Genomic DNA, 24,223 nt, shown 5'->3' with positions numbered 1-24,223 from the left:
TATAATCGTGATTTAGTATCGCTATCGGTCAATAAGAGGCTGGTTTACTAGGGACTCTTCCCTCTTTTAGCATCATTGATATTATTGCCTTGTGCCACAAACTAAACCTTATCTTTTTCGCTACCATACTGTTTATGCCATATGGGGATTACTTCTTTATGGAATTCTTTCCATATTTCTACAGGGAGCCTATCCTATCCTGGGGTCTTAAGCATTGTTTGCTTTTTAAGTTGTTCATGAATTTCCTGCACAGTTATGCACTTCATAACCACCTGGTTTTCTTATCTGATCAGGCTAGGCAGCTCCATCCATCCATCCATCCTCAACCCCTTTTATCATTTTGCACATGGGGTCAGGGTGCCACTTCCACAGTGAGAATCATCTTGAGCCAAGGTTTACACCACCAGGTGGCTAGCCCTGCTGCGGTAGTTCATTCGCACCACTCACTCACATAAACACACTCACTTACAGCCAGTTTAGCGTGTCCAGTCCACCTAGTGCATGTCTTTGGAATGTGGGAGGAAACAAGAACACCTGGCGGAAACCCAAGTGACAGCAGGGAAGACATGCAGACTCCACACAGAAGGCACACTAGCCAAGAATTGAACCGGAGAACCTCTTGCTGCAAGGCGACAACTTTAATCACTCCACGACCTCGGCCACCTATGGCTAGGAAGTTCCAAACCCTCCATAAAGCTGTCTACATCTTTTGTCCAGTTATTCCTTACCTGCTGTCTCCTATAAAGTTTAATAACAAATTATTTAAACACATTTTGTATTTCTTCTTGCTCCATGACTACCCTTCCCATTCAGGGACCCCTTACTTTCAAAATATTTTCCTCTGCCTTTTGCTGTCTCAGCCTGCAGGTATCTTTTGAAATCTAAGTTCATTCACAAAAAAACTTATTTTCATTGTTATTTTCTGTCTCTCAATATTTCCACAGTCTATTTATCTGATATCCTTTCCAACTCAGTTATACTGTCCTGTTCTGTCCTCATAAGTAGCAAATCCTTTGCTTGCTGGTTGTTTACTGTCTTTAACCTTTCTCTAAATTGCTGTTTTCTTTTCTGGCACTGTTTACCATCCTGTGTCTGCAGATTAAGTTTCAGTTCTATTTTTATCTTATCCTACACTTCAACTATTCCCACTCCAACTTTCTGCATGTTTCTAAAAAGTCTCTAAAATTATTGCCTTAACAGCCCATTTTTCTTTATGGTCTTTAGCCATCTCCCACTAGTCCTCCAATGTCTAGCTCCGTGTGTACCACTCAAGTTCCTCCCCCAAGTTCCTAAGCACCACTCTGACCAGCACATGGTCAGAAATTAATATCGAGAGGGCCTGCATCTGTCTCTTAATGAATATTAATGCTGTTGTGTAATATACACCCTATCTAGTATCGAGCTTGTGCCATACTGCCCTATTAATATTGGGCGGACCTGCATCTGTCTCTTAATAAATATTAATGCTGATCTGTAATACATACCCTATCTAGTATCAAGCTTGTGCCATACTGCCCTATTAATATTGGGTGGGCCTGCATCTGTCTCATAATACATATTAATCTTCTTCTTCTTTCAGCTTTTTCCCGGTTAGGGGTCGCCACAGCGGATCACTTGTCCGCTCATGATTGTTAGTGGTGTTTTACGGTGTCGAGTTGCCAGCATGGCACCCAACCTTCCACAGAAGGCACACACACACACTCACACCTAGGGCCAATTTAGAGTGTCCAATCCACCTACAGCATGTCTTTGGGATGTGGGAGGAAACCGGAGCACCCGGAGGAAACCCACGCGACCACACGGAGGACATGCAGACTCCGCACAAAAGGCACCCCAACCGAGGATCGAACTGGAGAACCTCTTGCTGTGAGGCGGCAATGCTAACCACTGCACCACCGTGGCCGTCCCTTAATACATATTAATGCTTTTCTGTAATATACACCCTATCTAGTATCAGGCGTGTGCCATATTACCCTGAGATACAGGCATTCCTCCTGGCACCCAGCCAGCTCTCGCCTAAATTTTTCAGGTCAAAGTTTTTTAACATTGCTTTTAACATTCTTCTTTTTATTGCAATCTTCCCTGCCCTGGGTTCTTTACTAAGATCTTCTTTATCTGTCACTACATTCCAGTCACCCATTAACAGTACAATCTATTGATAAAAATCTGTCATTTCTAATATTATCTTCTTCTTCATGTTTATCTTAGTTGTCTTGGGGGTTGGTAAAAACTGCTTAAACTTAACCTTTTTCCATTCCAAACCCCACTAGCTAAAATGTATCTTCCCTGTTCATCTCTTCTATCAGAAATGGGTCCTCTGTTTTGGTCAAGATTATCCCTCCCCTTTTCCTTCCCTCTGATGCACTAGCATAACATCCTTCTTTAAATCCCTTTTTAATCAAGACCTGGTGTTCATCTTCATTTAAATGTGCTTCCTGTAACATGGTTACATTAACATTACTCTGTTTTATATAATCCTGTACTTACACAACTTGTTCTCATCAGTAAGACCATTTATATTTCAAGTAACTAAGTTCAGCTCCATTTTAAGTTCTTAGTCCCCCTTTCCTCAATGTACACCACTCCAAGTACCTTTTTCACAAAGTTATTTTGAACAGTATTTGTGCCTTACGTCTGCTCCTATCAATGTCCTGTTCAAACTGTTTTTCTTTTATACAATATAAATAAGGCTGGAAACAACAAATAACCAAAGTTAATACCAAACTAAACCAACTACACCTAAAGAGTAACTCTATCCCGCCTTACAAGATCTGAATATGTTCATTATCTTTCGCTAAGCAAATGGCTCTTGTAGGTGCACCTCTTTGGCACTGTTTCCATCTCCAATACGCCCACCCCAACTCCCAATTCTTCCATTTGTCCACTTAAACTAAGCTGCCTGATTTCCTGCCCTCACAGACAAGTCTCAGTGCTCTACACATTATGAAATCTTAAGGTCTCCTTATTCCATTTTGTGCAGTGCTTTACCTTTCCCCTAGCTAATGTCACACACAGCAACATGATAAGTGGAGAGTTATAACTCACTTCACTGCTCTCATTATTAGATCTGTATTTTTACATTAGTCTTGTGTTACTCATCCACACAAACCTTTCTCCCATCCAATCCTGAATCAACCCGCACTTATAGAAGTTTGTAATATATGTCCTATGCCTCTCAATGAGTCAAGTTTAGCACAGTGGTTATTGTGAGATTGACAGAGTGCAGGCTTCTGTGTTGCTTTCTGTCAAGGTGGAACCTTACATTTCACTTTATTCCCTCTAGCAATTCACTGGTGAGTGTAAATGTCCATTTCTTCAAAATCTATCCTGTCATTGGTCTGAATTCCTGTCCCTCAGTGGTTCTTTAGCATAATTCTGGGGGCATTTATCCAGAGCCCGTCTTCTGCTCCTTGCCACATTCTATTAAAATTAGATCTGAACCAAGAAAAATTTACTACAGGAAACAATATTGTACAAAGTTTTAAATATCTGACTACCCCCTTACCCTCTTTCACAGAATGGCCAACACGTCCCTCCTCTAGGATTTTTGATACAGATGCAAAGAATTTGCTGGTTGTACTACATTGACTCACTCCCATGTATGCCTAATAGGTCATGCTCATCATTTATTTTATTTAACATTTGTTTACTGGAAAAGTCCGACTGGAACAGAGCCCATTTTCAATGGAGGCCCAGGGAGAAACACTCCAGATGCATTTCTCTGAAACGTGGGAGGAAACCAGAGCACCCAGAGGAAACCCACGGGAATGCAGGGAGGACATGCAGACTCCGCACAGAAGGAACCCCAGTCAAGAATCGAACAGGAGAACCTCTTGGCATGAGATGACAATGCTAACTGCTGCAGCACTGCTCCACCCATACTGTGAAGTGCTATACATTTTATCCTACTCCCCCCTCCCCATCTATACTAGAATCCCAATAAGCACTTAGACAGCCAGTATTGTCAATACAATCAATAAAGACTTCAGTTATTAGAGTTCAGTCTTCTACATCTCTCATGTCATTTCTTTACATCCAGGATTTTACTGTTTGTCTAAGCCTCTCTGTTTCCCCTTACCTTTTTGGTGTTTCTGCCCATCTCCAGTTGTTGCTTTTACAAGAGTAGGAAGGGTTAGCTGGCTACCATTCCCTTATTGTCTTGGACTGTCTGTGGTTTTCTTCTGATACTCTTGTGTCCTTGTCCACTTGGTTTTCAAACTAGGGATCTGCCTTGCATTGCTGGATCACCATCAAAACTTCTTCAAGGTCTAAAAAAGTTTTTAGGCAATCAGGAATGACGCTTTAAACACTGCTGGGTAAATCAGTTTAAATCTGAGGTTTAATGCTTTGCAATTCCTCAAAAATGGCAAAAATGTATTTCTTCTATGTCTAATGCCCAGCAAACAATCATTGCCTGTGAACACCCTTTTCTTCTCAACCATCAGTACTTTGTCCTTCTTTCAGAGCTCATTGAGAAGCTGCTCCTCTAGCTGTTAAGTCTGGGCCTTTGTAAGTATAGGACAGGGGAATCACCAAACCAGTCACTGCCTCGTGAGCTCAGTCTAACAGGATCTTCTCCAAGGGTGAACCAGTTGATTTACCAAGATGTGAAACCATAAATCGCATACATTCTTGCATACATTCTTTCCCTTCAATGCCTTCTGAAATATTAACAAACCTCAGACTTTCTTGTCTTTCACAATCTTCTATTTTCATTAGCTTTTCTCAGACCTTCTTGTGGGTCACCACCAGCTCAATGAGTCTCATGGCATGATCACCTTTCTTTCTTTGTTTTTAGAATTTCAAAGTTGTCCAACTGGCTAGACAAGACATTCTCTTCCTGATCTCATCTCTTATGCATCTTTCTTACATAGTACAACCAGGAATCACTCGTTTCCTTATCTTCACTGAACACTTTGTTAAGCTTCATTTGTATGTCCAACATATTTAAGGATTCTACTTGTTCTGGACTTGTGCTTTGCTTTCTTGGGTTAAGCTCCATTGCTGGACTCTGCTGAAATTTTTCTTGTTTCTCCTATTTATTCCGACTACTTTCCTACTTCTTGACATGGAATTTCTTTTACTGAACCTAGTTATCTATTATGTTATTTATCTTAAAATTTGTCATATAACCCTTGATTTTTACAGAATCAGTGAGGAAGGCTAGAGAAAGTACAGTTGTGCAAGTAAACTTACCATAAAGGTAGATGTTTGAATGATCACTGCTGCAGTAGGCTTAGCTAGGTAGGTTATATCCTGCCCACTTCCAAAGCTTCAGAGCACCTTCAATGCTGACTAAAAAACAAATGTGGGCACCAAGCCCTACAGAGCTTTCCTGTGAACAAAGAGAGAGAAACTGAGCCCTGAAAGGGCAATGTTAAGAAGAACAAACAAATAACCACATCCTGCATAAACAATACACCAAAAAACCCCAAGAAGAATGGAAGAAGAGAGTGAATGGCTACTGCAGTAGTGACCACTTGAACATCTACTTGTCATGTTAAGTTTACTTGCACAACTGTACTATGGTCATTACACTGATTATTTATCCCTGAAGAACAGTAATTGCAAAGCCTAATCTACACCTGGAGAAGGAATCAAGCATATAGCACTTTATAAAAGTATGTACAGCGGACCAAGTTGTTGCTTCTAGAACACTTCTGGAATCCGACCCTTTCCAAAAAGCCATATGTGAAGCCGATGCCCTGGAGAATGGGCCTTGACAATGTGTGGAATAGTTTTTCTTTGGTGAGCATAACAAAAGGTAACAGCCTTAGACAATCATTTGGAAAATGGTCTGTTGTGACAAAAGTTGTCCCTTTTTTATAACTTCACAAGAAATGAACAAATGATTCAAAGATATGAAAGATTTAGTTCTGTCAGAATAGTACCTGAGTTGTCTGAGGACATCCAAGATATGGAGTATCCCTTCTTCCTCATTTTTGGGTTCAGGAAAGAACATGGGGAGATGGATAGTTTGGCTTAAAGTACACTTGAATATCACTTTAGGCATGAAGGAAGGATTAGTTCTCAAAGAAAACTCTATCCTTGTGAAAAATGACATAGGGTTGACTCACCATAAGAATTTGCAACTAAGATACTGTTCCTGTAGAGGGCAGAGCAATCAGCAAAACTACATTTTGTGTTAAGAACCTCAAGTCAACCAGGTTAGATGGTTGAAATGGAGCAAGCGTTTGCTTCTCTAATACAAAATTAAGATCCCAAGGAGGGGCCACCACTTTTCTTGGTGGCCTCTTATGCAAAACCCCTTTCAGAAACATTTTGACATGAGAATGCATTGAAAGAGGAGGACCTGTGAGAAAACACGTTGAAATGTTTTAAAAAGTGAACCCTGATAAAGGCGTAAGAAACAACATAGGATAATAACTCACACAAATATTGTAAAACCAGAGAACAACTAGCACTGAATGGGTGCTGGTTATGTTGCTGGCACCAACAAGAAAACATTTTCTATTTAGTAATACATGATTTTCTAGTAGCAGATTTTCTTGCCTCCATTAGTACTTGCTGCAATCTTCAGTCAACACGTGCCTAAAAGAAATGAGCACCCTATCATCCAAGCAATCAATTGAAGTTGATTGATGTCCTGGTGTATCAAACACCCCTATTTCTATGTGAGCAGATCCAGTGTGTGAGGAAGCTTGTGGTTATTGTCCTTAGCCATTTCTAAAAGAAGGGAGAACCATGGTTACCTGGGCCAGAAGGGAGTCACCCCAATGATCTTTGGGGATTCCTCCTGAATCTTCAGAAATGACATGGATATTAGTGTAATGAGTGGAAAAGCTATACCCCAAGCTAAAATGGCTATTCTACAGAGAGGTACAACCTGGTTCACCCTTGCTTGTTGATGTACCACATGAGTGTGATATGGTCTGTAACAATTTGAAGAGGTCTAAGGAACCAGAGATGATTCAGGGAATGGAGTGGCGTAATCAAGCCAAGCATCTCTTTTTTATTTATGTACTTGAATTGTCCATAGTATCCAACATATGCCTGTACTTTAACACTCCTGAAACTCCTCCTCAAGCAAAGTCTGTGGCATCTGTGGTGATGAATGCTTTGGAACAGGGACAGAGAATGGAAGATCTAGATTTAGGGATATCTGTTACCTCCAGCAAGTGATTTCTCTTCTGACAAACACCATTATTGGGATATGAAAAGATAAGAGGTGTTGGTACTGAAGCCAAAGAGACTTCAGATACCACTGTATCTTTCTCATGTGGAGTCGTGGCAGGAGTATCATGAGGATCCAAGAAGCCAAAAGATACAAAATCCTGAGGTATTCCCTCGCAGTGACCAAAGTCTGAGTGGAAAATCCTAGATCTAGATATAGATTTATTATTTTCCTGTGGAAGAAAAGATCTTTGAACTGTGGAGTCTAGATGATATCCCAGAAATGCAATCCTATGAGAAGGAGTCAAGAAAGACTTTTGAATGTTTTCTTGGAATCCCAGCTTTTGTGAAAGATCTTTCACCTCACCCAAGGGAGAGATTTCTGACACTTTGAAAAAGACTGTACAAAAATAAGCAAGTTGTCAAAATATGGAAAAATGTGGATACCCTGTAGCCTGCAATGAGCTGTAACTGAAGCCAGACACTTTATGAACATTCTTAGTGCAGTGGATAGTCCAAAGGGTGAGGCAGAGAACTGATAATGTGACCCAGACACACAAAGCCTTAAGAAACGCCTGAAGTCTGGATTAATTGGAATGTGACGATAAGCATCTTATAAATCTAGTGTTACCAGGAAACTTGAATGGGTAAGAATTTAATTTTGTATTTGGCACTATCACAAACAGTTTTAGGAAAGAAAGATCCAGAACTTGTCTACAAGCATTTTCTTTCTTTGACATCAAGAACATTCTTGAATAAAAAAAAAACTTCTTTACCTGGGAACAGGGAACTGGTTCTATCACTACTTGGGAAGGCATGTAATGAAGAACCAGAGAAAACAAAATAGTCTGATTTGGAGGATGAGGAATGACCCCCCTGGAAAGGAGAAATTTCCTCCCACTGCCGTCTGTAACCCTGATGAATGGTCTTCAAAACCCACATTTCTGAAACTATCTGTTGCTAAAGGGAAAAGTCGAGATTCAGACTTTCTGGAGGAAAAATGGGGGTGCCATGGTGGGAGAGGGGAAAAGCCCCTTAAACAGTCATGCTGTCTAATTGGACTGTCCTTGGTTTTGGGATTTTCCAGAATTTTTTTTTGAACCCTCTAGCCATTTCTTTGCAAATGTCCATTTGCCTGCATTTTGTTGAGTCTGTTTCTTACCAAAATCATATCAGGAGTTAGAGAATCCTTAGGAAAATTTGGAAAAGGTGGGTTGAAAAATCTTACATATTCTCTGAATCAGCTTACCCCTTTCATCACACATTTTGATCATGTCTGCAGCAGAATCTCTATCCAAAGGGGAATTTAAAATCTCATTTTCAACATCATCTGGGAGGTTTACAAGAAAAAACTACAAACAAAACATTCCTCTTACTTCACAATTAGAACAAACATTTAAGTATAACAATTCAAAATTCTAAAAATTAAAGTTGCAGAAGCATACACTTTGTCCCCATACTTACCAATAATCTTCCCATCCTTATCAGAAAAAGTAGGACTGGAATTAACTTAGTGTTTAGCAGCAGAAGAATTAACTAAAGCTACAGCTGATGGATCAGGTTTGGGAAGAGTGTAAAAAAAGACTGAGGAACTTTATACATCCTATCTGCCTTTTTAGGGACAGCTGGCTGACTGTCAGGAAAACTGCAAACAGTAACACACAAATCCTCCAAAACTGTCAGAACTGGAGGAATGGGTGTGGTTATGAAAATTCTTTCTATAACACTCATAATATTTTCTTAGCGAGTGAGAAACCTCAGTGTTCTCCCACTGAAAACACAGGCACATTCTAGAAATTATCTCAAAGAAAGAGAACCCCCACAGGGAGTGTCAGAAAATGAGCTCTCCTCAGAGTTTGAATCAGAAATCTGCGAAAAAAAAAAAAAATCAAGTATCTGCCCTTTCACCCTCCTGTCCAGATTCAGAATTTTTGATATCTTCAAGAAAGGAAATATTCCTCTTTCTTTTACCAGAAATTACTTTATAAGAAGGATCAATAGCTTGAATTAAACACTGAGCCACAACCAACCAACTACTCCTGTTTAAGGATATTTGAGGATGAGTAGATACATGTTTAGTTTTTTATTTTTGACAGTAAAAGTTGGGCCAACAGTGTTACTAATGGTAGCAGCAGCTTTCTCAAGGATGAGCGCAACTTCTTCTTCTCCTTTCGTCTTTTCCCGGTTGGGGGTTGCCACAGCAGAACAGTCCGCAGAACAACTGGCAGTGGGGTTTTATGGTGTCGAGTTGCCAGCCCGGCACCCAACCTTCCACAGAAAGCACAAACACTCACACCTATGGCCAATTTAGAATGTCCAATCCACCTATAGCATGTCTTTGGGCTGTGGGAAGAAACTGGAGCACCCGGTGGAAAACCACACGACCGCAGGGAGGACATGCAGACTCCGCACAGAAGGCACCCCAGCTGAGAATTGAACCAGAGAACCTCTTGCTGTGGGTTGACAATGCTAACCGCTGCACCACCAGCACAACATTCTGACAAAATAGGGAGGTCTTCCTTGTTTCTTCTCCCAGGAGTGACAAGAGTGGCTCTCCCTTGCCCACCGAGAGGACCGACACAGGTGCAGAGGATGTGGCAAACTCCCAGTCCATAGTGGCTGTAGGTGCTACACCAGCTAGATCCCAGGTAAAAGATGAGTGGTCTGAGGTACAACTAACTAATGGCCACAACAGAGTCACCTACCTGTGGCTGAGGCAAACTGTTAGCCTGCTGTAATGGCAAAGGTTGTTTGCTTGCTTAACTTTTTTTTTTGTGGCTCTAAGAAGGACTAACCACAGAAATGAAAGACTGTTCCATGGTAAGTGAAAATAGTGCTTTTTTCCCACAGAAAAAGAGCAGCAAATGCCAGTAAAAACTACAAGTCTTTAAAAGTTACTTTTTCACAGAAAACATAGTAAAAAGTACTTTAAAACACTTTGCCAGTCCCAAATAAGTAAAATAAACACAAATTATTCACAGAAAACTAGTTGGCTGTTATATCCTTGGCAGGATATAACCCCCCCTCAGCTCTTATATCCTTAGCAGTATATAACCCATTCAGCTAATCCTGCTGCCTACGTTTGTATTTATGTACACTACTGAAAAGTACTACTGCATACTGAAAATGCCTACAAATAGAAAAACTGTCCAATTAGTATGTTAAATGTAAGAAGAACAACACACAATACATAAATTAAAATGTTAATGAAACATATCAAATAAGCTGTATCTTCTTCTTCTTTCAGCTTTTTCCCGGTTAGGGGTCGCCACAGCGGATCACCTGTCCACTCATGATTGGCAGTGGAGTTTTACAGTGTCAAGTTGCCAGCCCGGCGCCCAACCTTCCACAGAAGGCACACACACGCACACACTGTATATATTAATATAAGATATTTAAACAATAAAAATTAAATAACTTAAAAGACTAATAAAACATACAGAAGCAGCTTTGTATAATGCCAGCTAAAACAAAGCAGTTTTTTACCAAGAAAGCACAGCTTCACTAGTACATGTGTAACCATCTTTGTGTGTTATCATTCTAAATATGCTCAGAAACTTTCACTCCTATAATATGCATTTAGTATGATTACCTCTGAGAAAAAGGAGAGATAAGCTGCATGTTCTTGGCCCAAGTAATTATTGGTGGAGGGAAACTTTTCACCTCGCAAGGCAATGTAACATCTTCTCCTGCAATCACTGAAATTTCCACAAGTTCAGCCTCTGAGCCTGTAACACTTCCTGGATGGCCACTGGAAAGCTTTGGTTTCACTGAAACATTGAAACATGATAGTCACAAATGCTGTAAAAATGGTGCCAGCAGATGCACTGAAGGTCTGTTCATGGTACTCTGGAAGTACGATGCTAACTAACTACTTAATGAAAGTAATATAATGAATAAGATGAGTGTAGAATATATTATGAAAAACAACAAATGTGCACGGTAGACTTGTTTGCTATTCAAAACAGGTCACCCTCCCCCAACACACACATAACCCTCTCATTTAAAATTAAACCAAAGGAGTGAGGTAGACGCCCACCCCAAATCAACTCCTTCTGTGCAACAAATTAGGTAACCCACTCTTTGCCAGGACTCAGAATTGTGCAAGTGACTAAGACTGATAAGCACCTCATGCTTTTCAACCAGTCCCATAATATTTCATATGTTCAGCTGAGTGTTATAACCCTACTCCAGGTATATAATGCAACACAGAGTGAAGTAATTTGTTCACTTGGTAAACCTGCTAGGCACAAGTCTCTTTTCATTGGTGACTTGGGATCCATATCCGGTTAAGTAATTTGCTCAGAGTCTCAAAGTAGGCAAATGGAAGCTTTAGGATATTTTTAGTGTTCAGGCATTATTTTGTTAATTGATAGTTTAAGGTTAATCTGTTCATGAAGATATGTCATGTTATACGTTTTTTGCATATTAAATGTTGAAAAATACAATAAAATAAAAGTATGAAAAAAATAATTTGTCAACAAAGTGGATTTTTTTAATGGTGTAGACAGTACTTATCCTATCACTCCAACAAGTCCCCAGGGAAAGAACAGAAATCAAGCAGCGCTTAAGACTGGACAGAAAAAAAGTCAGCATTTAAGACATACAGCATGCCCACACTGAAGAGATACTTTGATGAGGGTGAAGAACATAATAAAAACTAAGAATAGTGAATAAAATATTGCTAATGTGATTAAAAAATAAAATCTGGACTTTCTGTAGTACATTACATATAGTAGATTAAAATGTGACACAATTGCTGTAACATATGGATAAAGACTGTAGAAGATAACAAGGGCTGGCTCCTTGATTCAGCATTTCAGCTACAGCTAGGGAATGGGGAGTGGAAGAAGCAGTGATCTACTGCTTAAAAACAAAGAAAACAGTGGGGGTAACGGAGATGTCTGAATCAAGTTCCTTCAACACAAATATTTTTTTAAAAAAACACATAAGTAGACATGTAGACAAACAAAGACAGATGAGAGCTGTCCAAGTTTACTGAAATACTCTGGAGAGAGGGCCTAACACTCACAGCGCTACCTGATATCCTGTCAGACCTACATACGTAAATATTTAACTGCTACACTGGATGGCAGTTAAGGTTCTGGATTAAGACTTCTGCTGCACTTTTTTGTGGTCCAGATAAAGTACAGTTGTGTACACTTACCATAAATGTAGATGTTAGAGTGTATTCACTGTTGCAGTCATTACATTTGGGTTAGCCTGCTGGCAGGTTGCCCTCAGCCGGCCTGAATTCCAAAGTCTTGGGTCCTGCGTCGGCTGCTGTCACCCCTTCCCTGACGTAAGGTCGTCAGGGGTATAAAAGAAGCAGCCAACGCCATTTTCTTCAGTTTTTCTTGCCCCAGATGTCAGGTGCCCCCTAAAAGGGTAGCCAAACTTTATATATATATATATATATATATATATATATATATATATATATATATATATATATATATATATATATATATATATATATCAATAAATGCAGCAATATAAATTTTACCTTCATCTATAAGCAAATACACCACATAGGTTGTATAAATCAGAGAAGGAAAGATAAGATCTACAGAAAAAAGAGGGATGGCGGGTGCGTAACCTGGACTGCAACAGTGAATACGCTCGAACATCTACATTTATGGTAAGTGTACTTCACTGTTGCAGTCATTACATTTGGGTACAGTCCCAAAACTATGGTTGGGAGGCTGGAGCTAGACAGCAGTTGGAGCAGCTATGAGGCCCTGCAGAACTGCAGTGGCAAAGCCTGCCCTGGATTTAGAGTAGAGTGGCAAATGATAATGCTTTGTAAAGGTGTGCACTGAACTCCAAGTAGCTGCCTCTAAATTGTCCCTGGTTGGTACTCCCCTGAGAAAGGTGATGAATTGACTGCAGCTCTGGTAGAATATGGCCTAATGCCCTTAGGCACTGGTTTGCCATGGTGTAAGTAGCAGAAACGAATGCAGTGGCCTAACCACTTGGAAATAGTCTGCTTTGAGATAGCCTTTCCTTGTGATCCTGCAGCATATGCCACTAGTAATTGCTCTGTCTTCCTGAAAACTTTGGTTCTGTCCAAGTACAATCTAAGCTGTCTGTGTACGTCCAAAGAATGCAGAATTCTCTCCCCCTTGTTCTGTGGTTTTGGGTAAAAAGCTGGCAGATGAATAGTTTGGTTTAGAGCCACACTGGACACCACTTTAAGCATAAATGTTGGATTTGTCCTCAGGGAGACCCTGTCTGGATGAAAAATGATAAAGGGTTCCACAGCCATGAGCGCCTGTAGCTCTGAAACTCGTCTTGCTGTAGTAATTCCTAGGAGCAGAGCTGTTTTCCAAAATAAAAACTTTATATCAGCAGTAGCAGCTGGCTCAAAAGGAGGCAGAGTGAGCTTTTCCAACACACAGTTGAGGTCCCATGCAGGTATTGGTAATCTCCTTGGAAGCCTTAAATTTTTGGCCTGTCTGAGGTACTGCTTTAATAAAGGATGAGAAAAAAGTGGTGGGTCTGCATTGTAATGAGCTGAAATGGCAGAGGCATGAATTTTAATAGATGAAAAAGATAGGCCTTTGTCCAGCATCTCAATTAAGTATTGCAAAATCTGAGGATTATTTGGCACAGCTGTATCAGTTCCTTGTGCCTGGTTCCAAGCACAGAATCTCTTCCATTTTCCAGCATAAGATTTTCTAGTACTAGGCCTTCTGGCTTCCAAAATGACATCCATCACAGCTTTACTGAGAGGTGTGCTTTGTATGACTACATTATTCGCCATGCTGTCAGGTTTAAAGTTCTGAGCTGGCTGAGTAGGATCTGACCGTTTTGCTGGGACAGTAGATGAGGTATTTGAGGTAAGGTCCAAGCTGGGCATTGAGACAAGTTCCTTAGTATTGGATACCAGTACTGGCGAGGCCAGTCTGGGGAAATCAGTATCATCTTTGGCTTCTCCTGTCTGACCTTTAGGAGTACCTTGGGGAGGAGAGACAGAGGGGAAAGGCATATACTAATAGGTTTTTCCAGCTGAACAATAGGGCGTCCACTTTCCATGCTTGTCTGTGATCAATCCTTGTGCAGAATCTTTTTAGTTGGTTGTTGTGAGGGGAGGCAAATAGATCTATGTCCGGGCATCCCCATTTCCTTGTTATCATGCTGAAGACTTGTGGATCCAGCTGCCACTCGTGGGGATCCATGAGGTTTCTGCTTAGTTCATCTGCCAGAGTATTTTTCCTTCCTGGCAGGAATTATGGCTGCAGATGTACTTGGTAAGTCAATGCTGTGTCCCACAAAGTCATGGCTAGTCTGCAAAGGGGATAAGAATGTGTGCCCCCCTGCTTGTTTATATACCACATGACCGTGGCGTTGTCTGTCTTTATCAGTAGTTGTCCTGGATGAAGTAGGTCCTTGAAGGCTGTCAGAGCATTTTGAACAGCTAGCATCTCTTTTTGATTGATATGTAGATGCATTTGGTTTGAGGTCCATGTGCCCTGAATGCATCTTCCTGCCATGTGGGACCCCCAGGCATAAGCTGATGCATCCGTTGTTAGTGTCTGCCTGGCTGGCGGTAATGTGAATGGCTGTCCCTTGTTTTGGTGACAAGCCTTTGCCCACCATCGAAACTCCTGTTGCAGGCAGGGAATGAGAGTAATTATAGTTTCCTGGCTGTGGCAATGTTGAGTCCAGACACTTTTTAGGTACCATTGAAGTTTCCTCATATGCAGTCTTGCATATGGAATTAGTAGGATGCAGGATGCCATGAAGCCCAAAGCCTGCAGAATTTTTCTTGCAGATAACTGGGCCTTTGTTGCCAACATTTTGAAATAGGTAGTCAGTTGCCTTTGTTTGTCTGGTGTGAGATAAGCCATCTGGGCAGTTGTATTTAAGCTTGCACCCAGGAATATTATCTCTTGAGAGGGTACTAGTTTTGATTTATTTTCGTTGACTGTGTACCCTAGGCATGTTAGAAGTCTTTTCACAAATGCCAGATGCTGTAGAAGAATGTCCTTGTTCTCTGCTTGAATTAGACAGTCGTCCAAGTAAGGATATATTTGTATTCCTCTTTGTCTGCAGAATGCAATTACTGGAGCCTGGCACTTTGTAAAGACCCTGGGTGCAGTAGATAAGCCAAAGGGCAGTGCAGAGAATTGGTAATGCATTGAGGCAGCCTTGAATCTGAGGTATCTTCTGCAAATTTGTCTGAGTGGGACATGCAGGTATGCCTCTTTTAGGTCCAAAGTCATAAGCCAAGCGTTCTTGCCCAGCATGGGCAGAAGCTGCTGGAAAATCAACATCTTGAATTTTGGTATAACCAGGAATGTGTTCAGAATAGATAGGTCCAGTATTGGCCTCCAGACCTTGTCCTTTCTGGGTACCAAGAGCAGTCTTGAGTAAAATTCTTGTCCCTGCTCTTGCTCTGGTACTTGTTGAATGGCCCCCATGTCCATGAGGGATGAGACTTGTTTTTGTGCCTCTGCCCATTGATTTTTTGGCAGATCTGGCCAGCCGTTTGTTTTTGGCAGGGTATGGAAATGGAACTTGTAGCCTTGTGACACGATATTTATAACCCACTTGTCCTGGGTTATAATGTGCCAATTTTGAGAAAAAATTGCTAATTTTCCCCCTAAGGGTGCTGCCAGGAGATAAGTGCTTGGTGCAGGCAGGGGGAAGTCATTAGGACTGTTTCCTGTATGGTTGTGATTTGTCATCTCCAACTTTGGAGGTAGAAGCACCCCATTGCTTTGACCTGTATGAACCTTGCTCCTGGGATCTCCCTCTAGGGCGTCTGGGTCTGCCCCTTTGAGGTCTGTATGACACAGGAAAGGACCATTTCTTTGTTGGCAAGTGTCTACTAAACTTAGGTGGCTGTACTTGCAAAAAATCTTTGACCATTTGCATAGATTTAGCTTTGTCCTCCATTTTCTTTAACACCTCTTCTGCCTTAACACCAAACAAAGTATCATGCTGTAAAGGTGCATCTAATAATTTAACTTTGACATGATCAGGCAGATTTTGTTCCTTTAACCAAGCATGCCTCCTAATTACAGAGCCCATAACTGCAGCCCTGCAGGAGGCCTCCAAAGAATCAAAACCACACTGCAAAGTATGCTTTCCAACTTGTTCAGCTGCATGCAATAAATCTTGCATTTCCTTGTTTTCTGCACATTCAGAGTTTAACAACATTTTCTGTTTAAGCAATGCCATGACATGTTGCTGATATTTGAGCATATGAAACTGACAGTTTAAGGCCCTTATAGCCAAGGTAGCAGATTTGTAAACCTTTTTTCCTATCTATCCAGTGCCCTAGAATCTCTCAGAGGGGGGTAGGGTTTTTTGCAGCGGAAGCCTTAACTCCTTTGGGACCCTGAGAAATAGTTTCTGGGTCTGCAGCAGGGTTTTTAAAAAGGAATTTATGAGAGTCAGGAACCCTGTAATATCTGTCAGGCTTAACAGGAGCTGGAGGTAAGGAGTCAGGGGTAAGACTAGACTCCGAAAACACATCATCTACAATGTCTAACACAGGTGGAATGGAACACATCATCTACAATGTCTAACACAGGTGGAATGGCTAGTGGCCTGTGTTGAGGTAGTAAAAGGAAATCCCTGAGCCTCTTTTTAGATTCTGAAAAATCTTGGCTCTCCCAGTGGAAATGCTCCCTCATGGTATGCAAGGTTTCCCCAAAAGAATAGTCCTCTGGAGGAGAAGCTGAAGGTATAGATTCTTCAGCATCAGAATCCTCATAGGGGGGAAGAGAATATTCCTGATCAGAAGAGGAATCAGAAGAAATGGAAACCTGATCTGAAGATTCATAGTCAGTCTCTTGCCTAGGCCTCTTATCAGGAGGGGGTTGGGAACCCCTGATCAAGGTAATCAAGTCTTCGGCCATTTTAAGCATCTGTTTTTTGGGCATAGAGGCCTGACCACATGGCTCTTGAGTTTGTTTCTTTGCTTTAGAAGGTGCTTTAGTCTTTGCCTTTGTAGCTGAAGTCGGTTTAATATAAAGATGTTTAGGTCTGAATACACCCTCAGAAGCCGGTGCCTGCTCAGCGGCTCCGGACCCATCTGAAGGAATAGTATCCGAGGCTCTAATACCTTGAGTTTCCACGTGGGAGTCAGTAGCGACCTGCGACTCTAAAGTAGCGGGCGCAGGGGCTGCAAAAGCACCTCACTGAGAACCGACGAACCGGCGACTGGCTTAGGAGAAGCTTCATTGTTGGTTTTGGCTCTTGGTTGTCTATCTCTCTCCTTTTCTTTGCGTTTTTTGTGAACTCCGGTAGTCGGATGGCTATCCAATGACATTTCTGGATAATTAAACCAGCGTCCAAAATAGTTTAAAGCAAAATCATACCGACGCTTAATAGTGCGTTGGTTAAATCTAGCACAAAACCGACAACCAGAAACGTTGTGATCAGGGCCTAGGCAAAGAATACAGTAAGAATGAAAATCCTTATGAGGTATTTGCTTTCCACAAGAAATACAATTATTTACTTTTTCTGACATCGGTCTGGAGCAAGAAAAAAGTTTCCCCAACGGGGTACTTAGCTTTATTGAAGACTTCGTATCTGAAATTCGAACACGAAAATCTCAGGAGTCGGCCGACCGGCACTTGCGAACTGCTTCTGCTTCGGGCACCGCGCGGCAAGAAAGGCTGAAAAAAATGGCGTTGGCTGCTTCTTTTATACCCCTGACGACCTGATGTCAGGGAAGGGGTGGCAGCAGCCGACGCAGAACCCAAGACTTTGGAATTCAGGTCGGCTGAGGGCAACCTGCTAGCAGGATAACCCAAATGTAATGACTGCAACAGTGAAATACGAAGAACATCGGGTTAACCCTAAACAATGAATCAGCACCTGAAGCAGTGTGATGTAATTTAGTTGTGACATCCAGACAGTAAATAAAAGAAACACAGACCAATTTAATTGTTGCTCGGGTTTCCTCAGCATGATTAACTACAACCAAAAAAAAAAAAAAATGACATTATTATGTATTGACACACACACACACTGATCTCTCTCTCTCTCTCTATATATATATATATATATATATATATATATATATATATATATATATATATATATATATATATATATATATATATATATATATATATATATATATATACATATATATATATATATATATATATATATATATATATATATATATATTTACACATACATAAATCTGTGTCTACATAATATATTTTTTTCATTTTCTCATCTGATTCTCCCTAATCATCAACCTTTCCCTCCCATATGCTTTATCTGGTCCATTCTTTTCCTTCAGATGTGACAGTCCTATGACCTATTTGCTCCACTTAGGTCGAGGGGCAAGCAACAACAGTGATGCTGTCATCTGTAAGGAATCACAGGATTTCTCTTCCCCTTACTTGTTCCTGCTGCATATGTTCATTTATGGCCCAACGAGCAGTGTACAGCGATTGTCTAGGATTGTGCGTCTCCAAGTTCCACTAGCACTGCCATATCATCAGCTCACTAGAAAATAAGCTCCTCGGTGGATTCCCAGTATTGATAATAGGTTCATAGGTTCATACTAGGCTATCTGCCCGAGGGGCATTTTACAGCCTAGCCCATGGTTTTTGTTTACGCCACACCTTTAGTATATGGGGAATACTACATTATTTTTGCTGTGCCTTGTGTGCATTTTGCTGTAGAGGTAATCCTGGGGTACATCTAGGGGTCTCCCTATCCATATCATCCATTTCTCGAATCTCGGCCAGCGAACATCTCTCTTGCTCAATAGCAGATTTACCGCTCGCTTATTCCACATAGGGTCTTTGGATGATATATCCTTCTTTGGTCTATAATCCACGTTCGCCCGTGTCGAGGTAATAGCCTCCGTTGGCGTCTTCTCCCTTGTTGACGGTTGGGGATTTTTGAGGTGAAGCATAGTGATCTGGTGACATATTTGACCTTGCCTTGCCTGTTAGGGGTAATAAAGTAGATGATGAGCAAGCGGTACACTGATGAAGAGTCAGTCTCTCTTTTCAGCAGCATAGCATGGATATTTTTGAGACCTTTGTTTTTTGGCCTTTGGTGAGGCTTTTTCTCCTCCCTCAGCTGGTGCTGGGGTCGAATACATTCGAATGGGGCATTGTTGTCATCTGATGTGGATATTGTTGAGAGACTGCCTCCCTGACAATGAGATGACCTTGATTTGATATGAAGATGAGAATGGTGGGCAATAGGTTTGGGCACTACTTTAGCTACATGGGTACACTTATGACGAACTACTACTACTATGGGTCCCCAGGTCTTCTGACTCTTTCTGTCCTCAGTGGATTTGGTTTCTAGTTAGGTAACCTTTGGTTTTGGGTCCCGGAAGTAGTATTATGACTATACATTTTGAAACTTTTATTTTTTTTTGGATGGCTCCAGTTATCCGTTTCTGAATCCCTGGATCTGAGATCTGTCGTGTGTGATGTGTCAGATTATGCATATGGGTGGTGTCATCTCATCTGCAAACTTTTGCAGTTTTAACCTCCCTGCAGTAGATGTCCCACTTGAGTGTAGTTGTAGCTGTGAGGGAGAGAGTACACCTGAACTTAGCCCTGTACAGGGCTTTGAACTCAGGCTGGTACTCCATGAATGGCCACGGGTTTTGTAGTGATGAGTTTGAAGCCAGCAAGCCAGTTTGCATTGTGTCGTGTTGGGCAGATGGTTTTCAATGAGACTTTTTGATGTGATACCATCAATGGCTGCAGATGAGAATTTCAGTACCTGATACCAGTGGGCCTTCTATCAACTTTGGCTTTGAGGAATATAGAATGGAGTCAGCACTACAGACATGTGTTCCCTGACACCCGCCCACCCTCCAAAGAAAGGTTAGCAGGCACTGTCCCATCACTCCTCTCTCTCCCCTCAGCCAGCACATCCAGTATCCAGGTTGATAATGGAAACTGAAGCACCTAGACTATAGCAAAGTCTTTATATCCCTTATGCCATAGAGATGCCTACCATAAATTAAAATTTTCTAGTTTATTTTGTTTCCTCATGCCTATTGACCATTAACTCTCCTGTAATTGATTATCCTATTCGTTGGCCATTCTTCCCAAGCAGCTTCTCTAGCACCTGAGTTGCTAGTTGTTCCTGGACTGTCTGGATGCAGTCAGGCCTTTATCTGTCTGCGCTACTAGACCAGCAACAAACTACTTCAACTAATTCTTTAAAACTTGAATTAGCAGTAGCTACACTACAAGAATCTTGAAAGATGGTTAAGCACCTCACTTTAACATGAAAAGTGAGCTCAGCTGCCCTACGAATTAACCTTAGTCCTGCCACCAGTATCCATAAGCTCGTGCTTTCAGGCACGACCCAAAGCTCATGATCATAGGTGAGGATGTGGACACAAGCTGACTGGTAAATTGAGTGATTTGCCATGTAACTTAATTCCTGATTTACCTCTGCATTCTGGTAAAATGTTTGGAGTTCCACTTCTGGTAAGTCTACAGATCCCTTCTGCCTTTACTCATGAATAAACCTCCAAGATGTTTAAACTCCTTCATCTGCAGTACCTACTCAGACCTCATCTTCAGAAAACAATACACTACTTTCCAGACTAGAACCAGGGCAAAGATACTTATGTATGCTTTTACTTTTTGATATGTTGAACTGACTTTTAGCCACAGTTTATACTTCCTTTTGTCTTACAGTTATGTATGCTTTTTTTTTTTACTTTTTTTGTACAGCTTTCTTTTTCCTTATTTTAAGAGAATGACTGAAGACTGAGATAAGCAGAAAACATATATATAATAATACAGATGTAACAACACACATATAAAATAATAAATAATCTACAGGAGCCAAATGATAAAGGTAACGCAGGTGGTGCATATTTTTTATGATTATTGTGTATCACAATTTTGTTTGTTTTTTAAGCTGTTGTAAATACGTACATAATTATTTATGTTAATACTCTCTACATAATATACACTGAAATTGTCCCTGGATGCTTAATACATTATTAGAAGTATCACCTGCTGACACCCTCAGTTTGGCTTCTCATCCAAAGGATGACAGTTGAACAGTGCAGTTCTCCATTAGGCAACAATGCAATGTTGTGGGGCCTAAACTCAGTATCTTATAATATCAAAGGTTAGTATACAACTTGTTGATTCACTGATACGGATTTGTCAACACGATTTTCTACAAGACTGTAGTGCACAAATCAGAAATTATATGGTAGTAAGGTAATGAAGCTCACCATATACATTTATGAGCAACACAAGTGGGATATACCTCATTATACCCCATACACTCAAAAAAGAATTATTCAAACACCTCTTAGGAATCAATAAAAAATGATATAAGCATAACAGTTTTGATTTTTTACCCAAAGAAAATAGGCTATAACACTGAAACTTAAGGAAAACGGCAGAGTTCAAAATATAACAAAAAAACCCTGTGGTAAATATTTCTATGGGTTATGACTGAAACAGGCAGCTTTCTCTCTTAAACCCAGTGGTAAATATTTCTATGGGTTATGACTGAAACAGGCAGCTTTCTCTCCTTCTCTCTCTGTACATGAATAAACCATGCAGAGAATGGGTAATTCATATCTTATCCAGGTTGGGAATCATTGCTTGATTCTGACAGCACAGAGTAAGTATGGAACTAGAATCTCCTGCCTCCAACCATGGGCAAGTAATAATTACCCATGGCTCTGCCATGGTTTACTACTATTATATAATGGCACTATTTAAGAAAACAGAGGTACATAACAGCATCAATAATAATAATATATTATGATAATCAATAGTAAAGGACATACAGTGCATTGCACATTACAAATATAAAGACATGACACACGGTTTAAACTAGAAAATCTAGTGATATAAAATAATATAATAAATAGATAAGAAATATTAGTGTTAGAGATAAAACAAAGTAAGCAAAGAGGTATGAGGAAAATAAGGGTTAAATGAATAAGGAGGTAAGCTAGTGTACAGTGTAGTCGGTCAGATAAAGAAAGACGAAGAGGGAGGGTGGGGAGTAAAAAGAAGGAATTTCAGTGAAATATGAAGAGAACAGGAAAAGAGGAGAAACATTATAGGAAAGTTGGATTAATCTTGGGAGCAGTTACAGGAACACAGCCAGGAGCCAAACAGAAAATCTTTTAGTTTTTCTTTGAAGGTCTTGGGAGATGTTGTTTCTGTAATGGAAGTGGGGAGTGAATAACATATCTTTGATATATATATATATATATATATATATATATATATATATATATATATATATATATATATACACACACATATATATATATATATATATATATATATATATATATATATATAGGGAGAGAAAGGGCGTGTGCAGGAGTTTTGTAACAACATTATTATTTGTAGAGCAAAGTGGCCTTATTGAAATGGCACTTATTTTACAGTTTCTCAGTTTACAGTTTTTCAGCAGCTACACTGATTTGCGTTTCAGTGCAACTAACAAAGTCACTAAGTGAAATACCAAGTTGGATAGTACTAAGCTTCTGTGGAAGTTAAGATTGACATTTTACAGAGGGCATTATACAGAAATACAAAACTATGAAACTATGAGTGGATGGTTCTGGGTACTTCGCAAAAACAGCATATCTCAAACGGTTATCAGTTTTTGTTTTTCTTTAAGAAATTCCACAAAGACGCTGCTGGGATTCAAATAGAAACAGTGTAATATACTAAAGTATGTAATGCGGCAAATAAATTAAAAATACAAAAAGATTAAATACAATATTTAAAAACAGGAATTAGTCAAAATGCAAGACAGAAATCTACAAGAAATGATTTATCCTACTGAATTCTACTGTAACCCCTAACTCATTATTTTAGTCTTATTTTATTTTATTTAACTTTGTTTACTGGGGTATAGCACTTATCAAATTTGACCATTTGTAGGCTCAGCCAAGGTTATATACATAGTAACAACAGTAAAGGTATAACTAAATTATACAGTATAGTGACATAATATAACAGATATAAAAAATATATACATATTTACTAGAAAATTTAAAAAGGCATAGAATCAGAGTATGCAGTGCATAATGCAGTTGTTAATAGGTGAGGTAATTGTGGTCCAGCCAAAAGAATGTACATAGTATATACAAATGCAAAGGGAAATTTTAGCAGTGAAGATAGACATTGTAGAACATGAAGAACTGTAATAAAAGAGCTAATAACAGGAGAAGTGGGTATTTCATACATTGTAGGAAGTGGAAAGGGCTGATCAGGGAGCAGTGGGCATACGTGTTTATGCTGGAAAGATTACAAGGTTAAGCAGCCAATGATTTCTGGGATGAATGTAATAATGCAGCCATGGGAAAAAGGTGATACAGCTTGTGTTCAGACAAGTGCACTTACATTGTTCAGTTAGATATTGTGTAAACTGTGGTCTGAACTGTTTGTAGTCTGTGATTTCAGTAAGATCAGGTGGCAAACACTGTCAAAGTTTAAGGGCAAGAGCACAGAAGCTGCAGTCTGTGGAATGAAGTTTAGTTGATGGAGTTATGAGAGTAGGGTCATTATTAGATTGGCTTCTAGGGTTGTGGCCTGAGTTGGTTGTAGATAGTCTCATGGTTGGGGGGATGGTGCGTTCTGGTGTAGGAGTTTGAAAAGAAGGAAGCCAAGAAGAAGGTTGGCACTACTTTGAATGGGAAGTGAATTTACTTCTTCTAAGAAGTTGCAGTGATAGCCATGGTTTAATTTCTCCAAGTCTTTTGGATTCCTAATACCATAACAGGAATGGACCCCATTCCTAAGTCAAAGTATGATTAAAGTTCATGAAATAAGTATTGCTTCAATCTTTGATGTTAGCCAAAAATTCTCTTTGCAGCACCCACAATGCGTCTACAACTGACTTCTTCTGCAAGTCATATGGAGTTGCATGTAACGGTGGCATATCTAAATATGACTGTAAATAATTTTTTATGAGACGCATTGGAACATTCTGGGTATCCTTGCCATCATTTCTGCTTGCAAATCCTGGTATTTTATGACTTTGTGTCTCTCTGTACATAAGACACCGTAATCACTGGGTTTAGCAATTTCAGTGTCAATGCTATGTTTGTCTTCTTTTTATGGACTACTAAATCTGG

General features: G+C 40.1%; 1 protein-coding gene across 1 annotated transcript in view; it reads right to left on the bottom strand.

Moving 5' to 3' along the window:
* HMCN1 (hemicentin 1) overlaps window positions 1-24,223 on the bottom strand; it is a 5,606,893-nt gene that overhangs the window by 3,228,174 nt on the left and 2,354,496 nt on the right. Inside the window, exon 22 of the mRNA XM_044085314.1 lies at window positions 10,727-10,904. Coding sequence (XP_043941249.1) covers window positions 10,727-10,904 — 178 coding nt within the window. The remainder of the gene's footprint in view (window positions 1-10,726; window positions 10,905-24,223) is intronic.

This window comes from Protopterus annectens, chromosome 10.part0, assembly GCF_019279795.1.
Source record: "Protopterus annectens isolate FY-2018-M chromosome 10.part0, PAN1.0, whole genome shotgun sequence".
Classification (NCBI taxonomy): domain Eukaryota; kingdom Metazoa; phylum Chordata; order Ceratodontiformes; family Protopteridae; genus Protopterus; species Protopterus annectens.
This window is presented reverse-complemented; position numbering and strand designations above follow the sequence as displayed.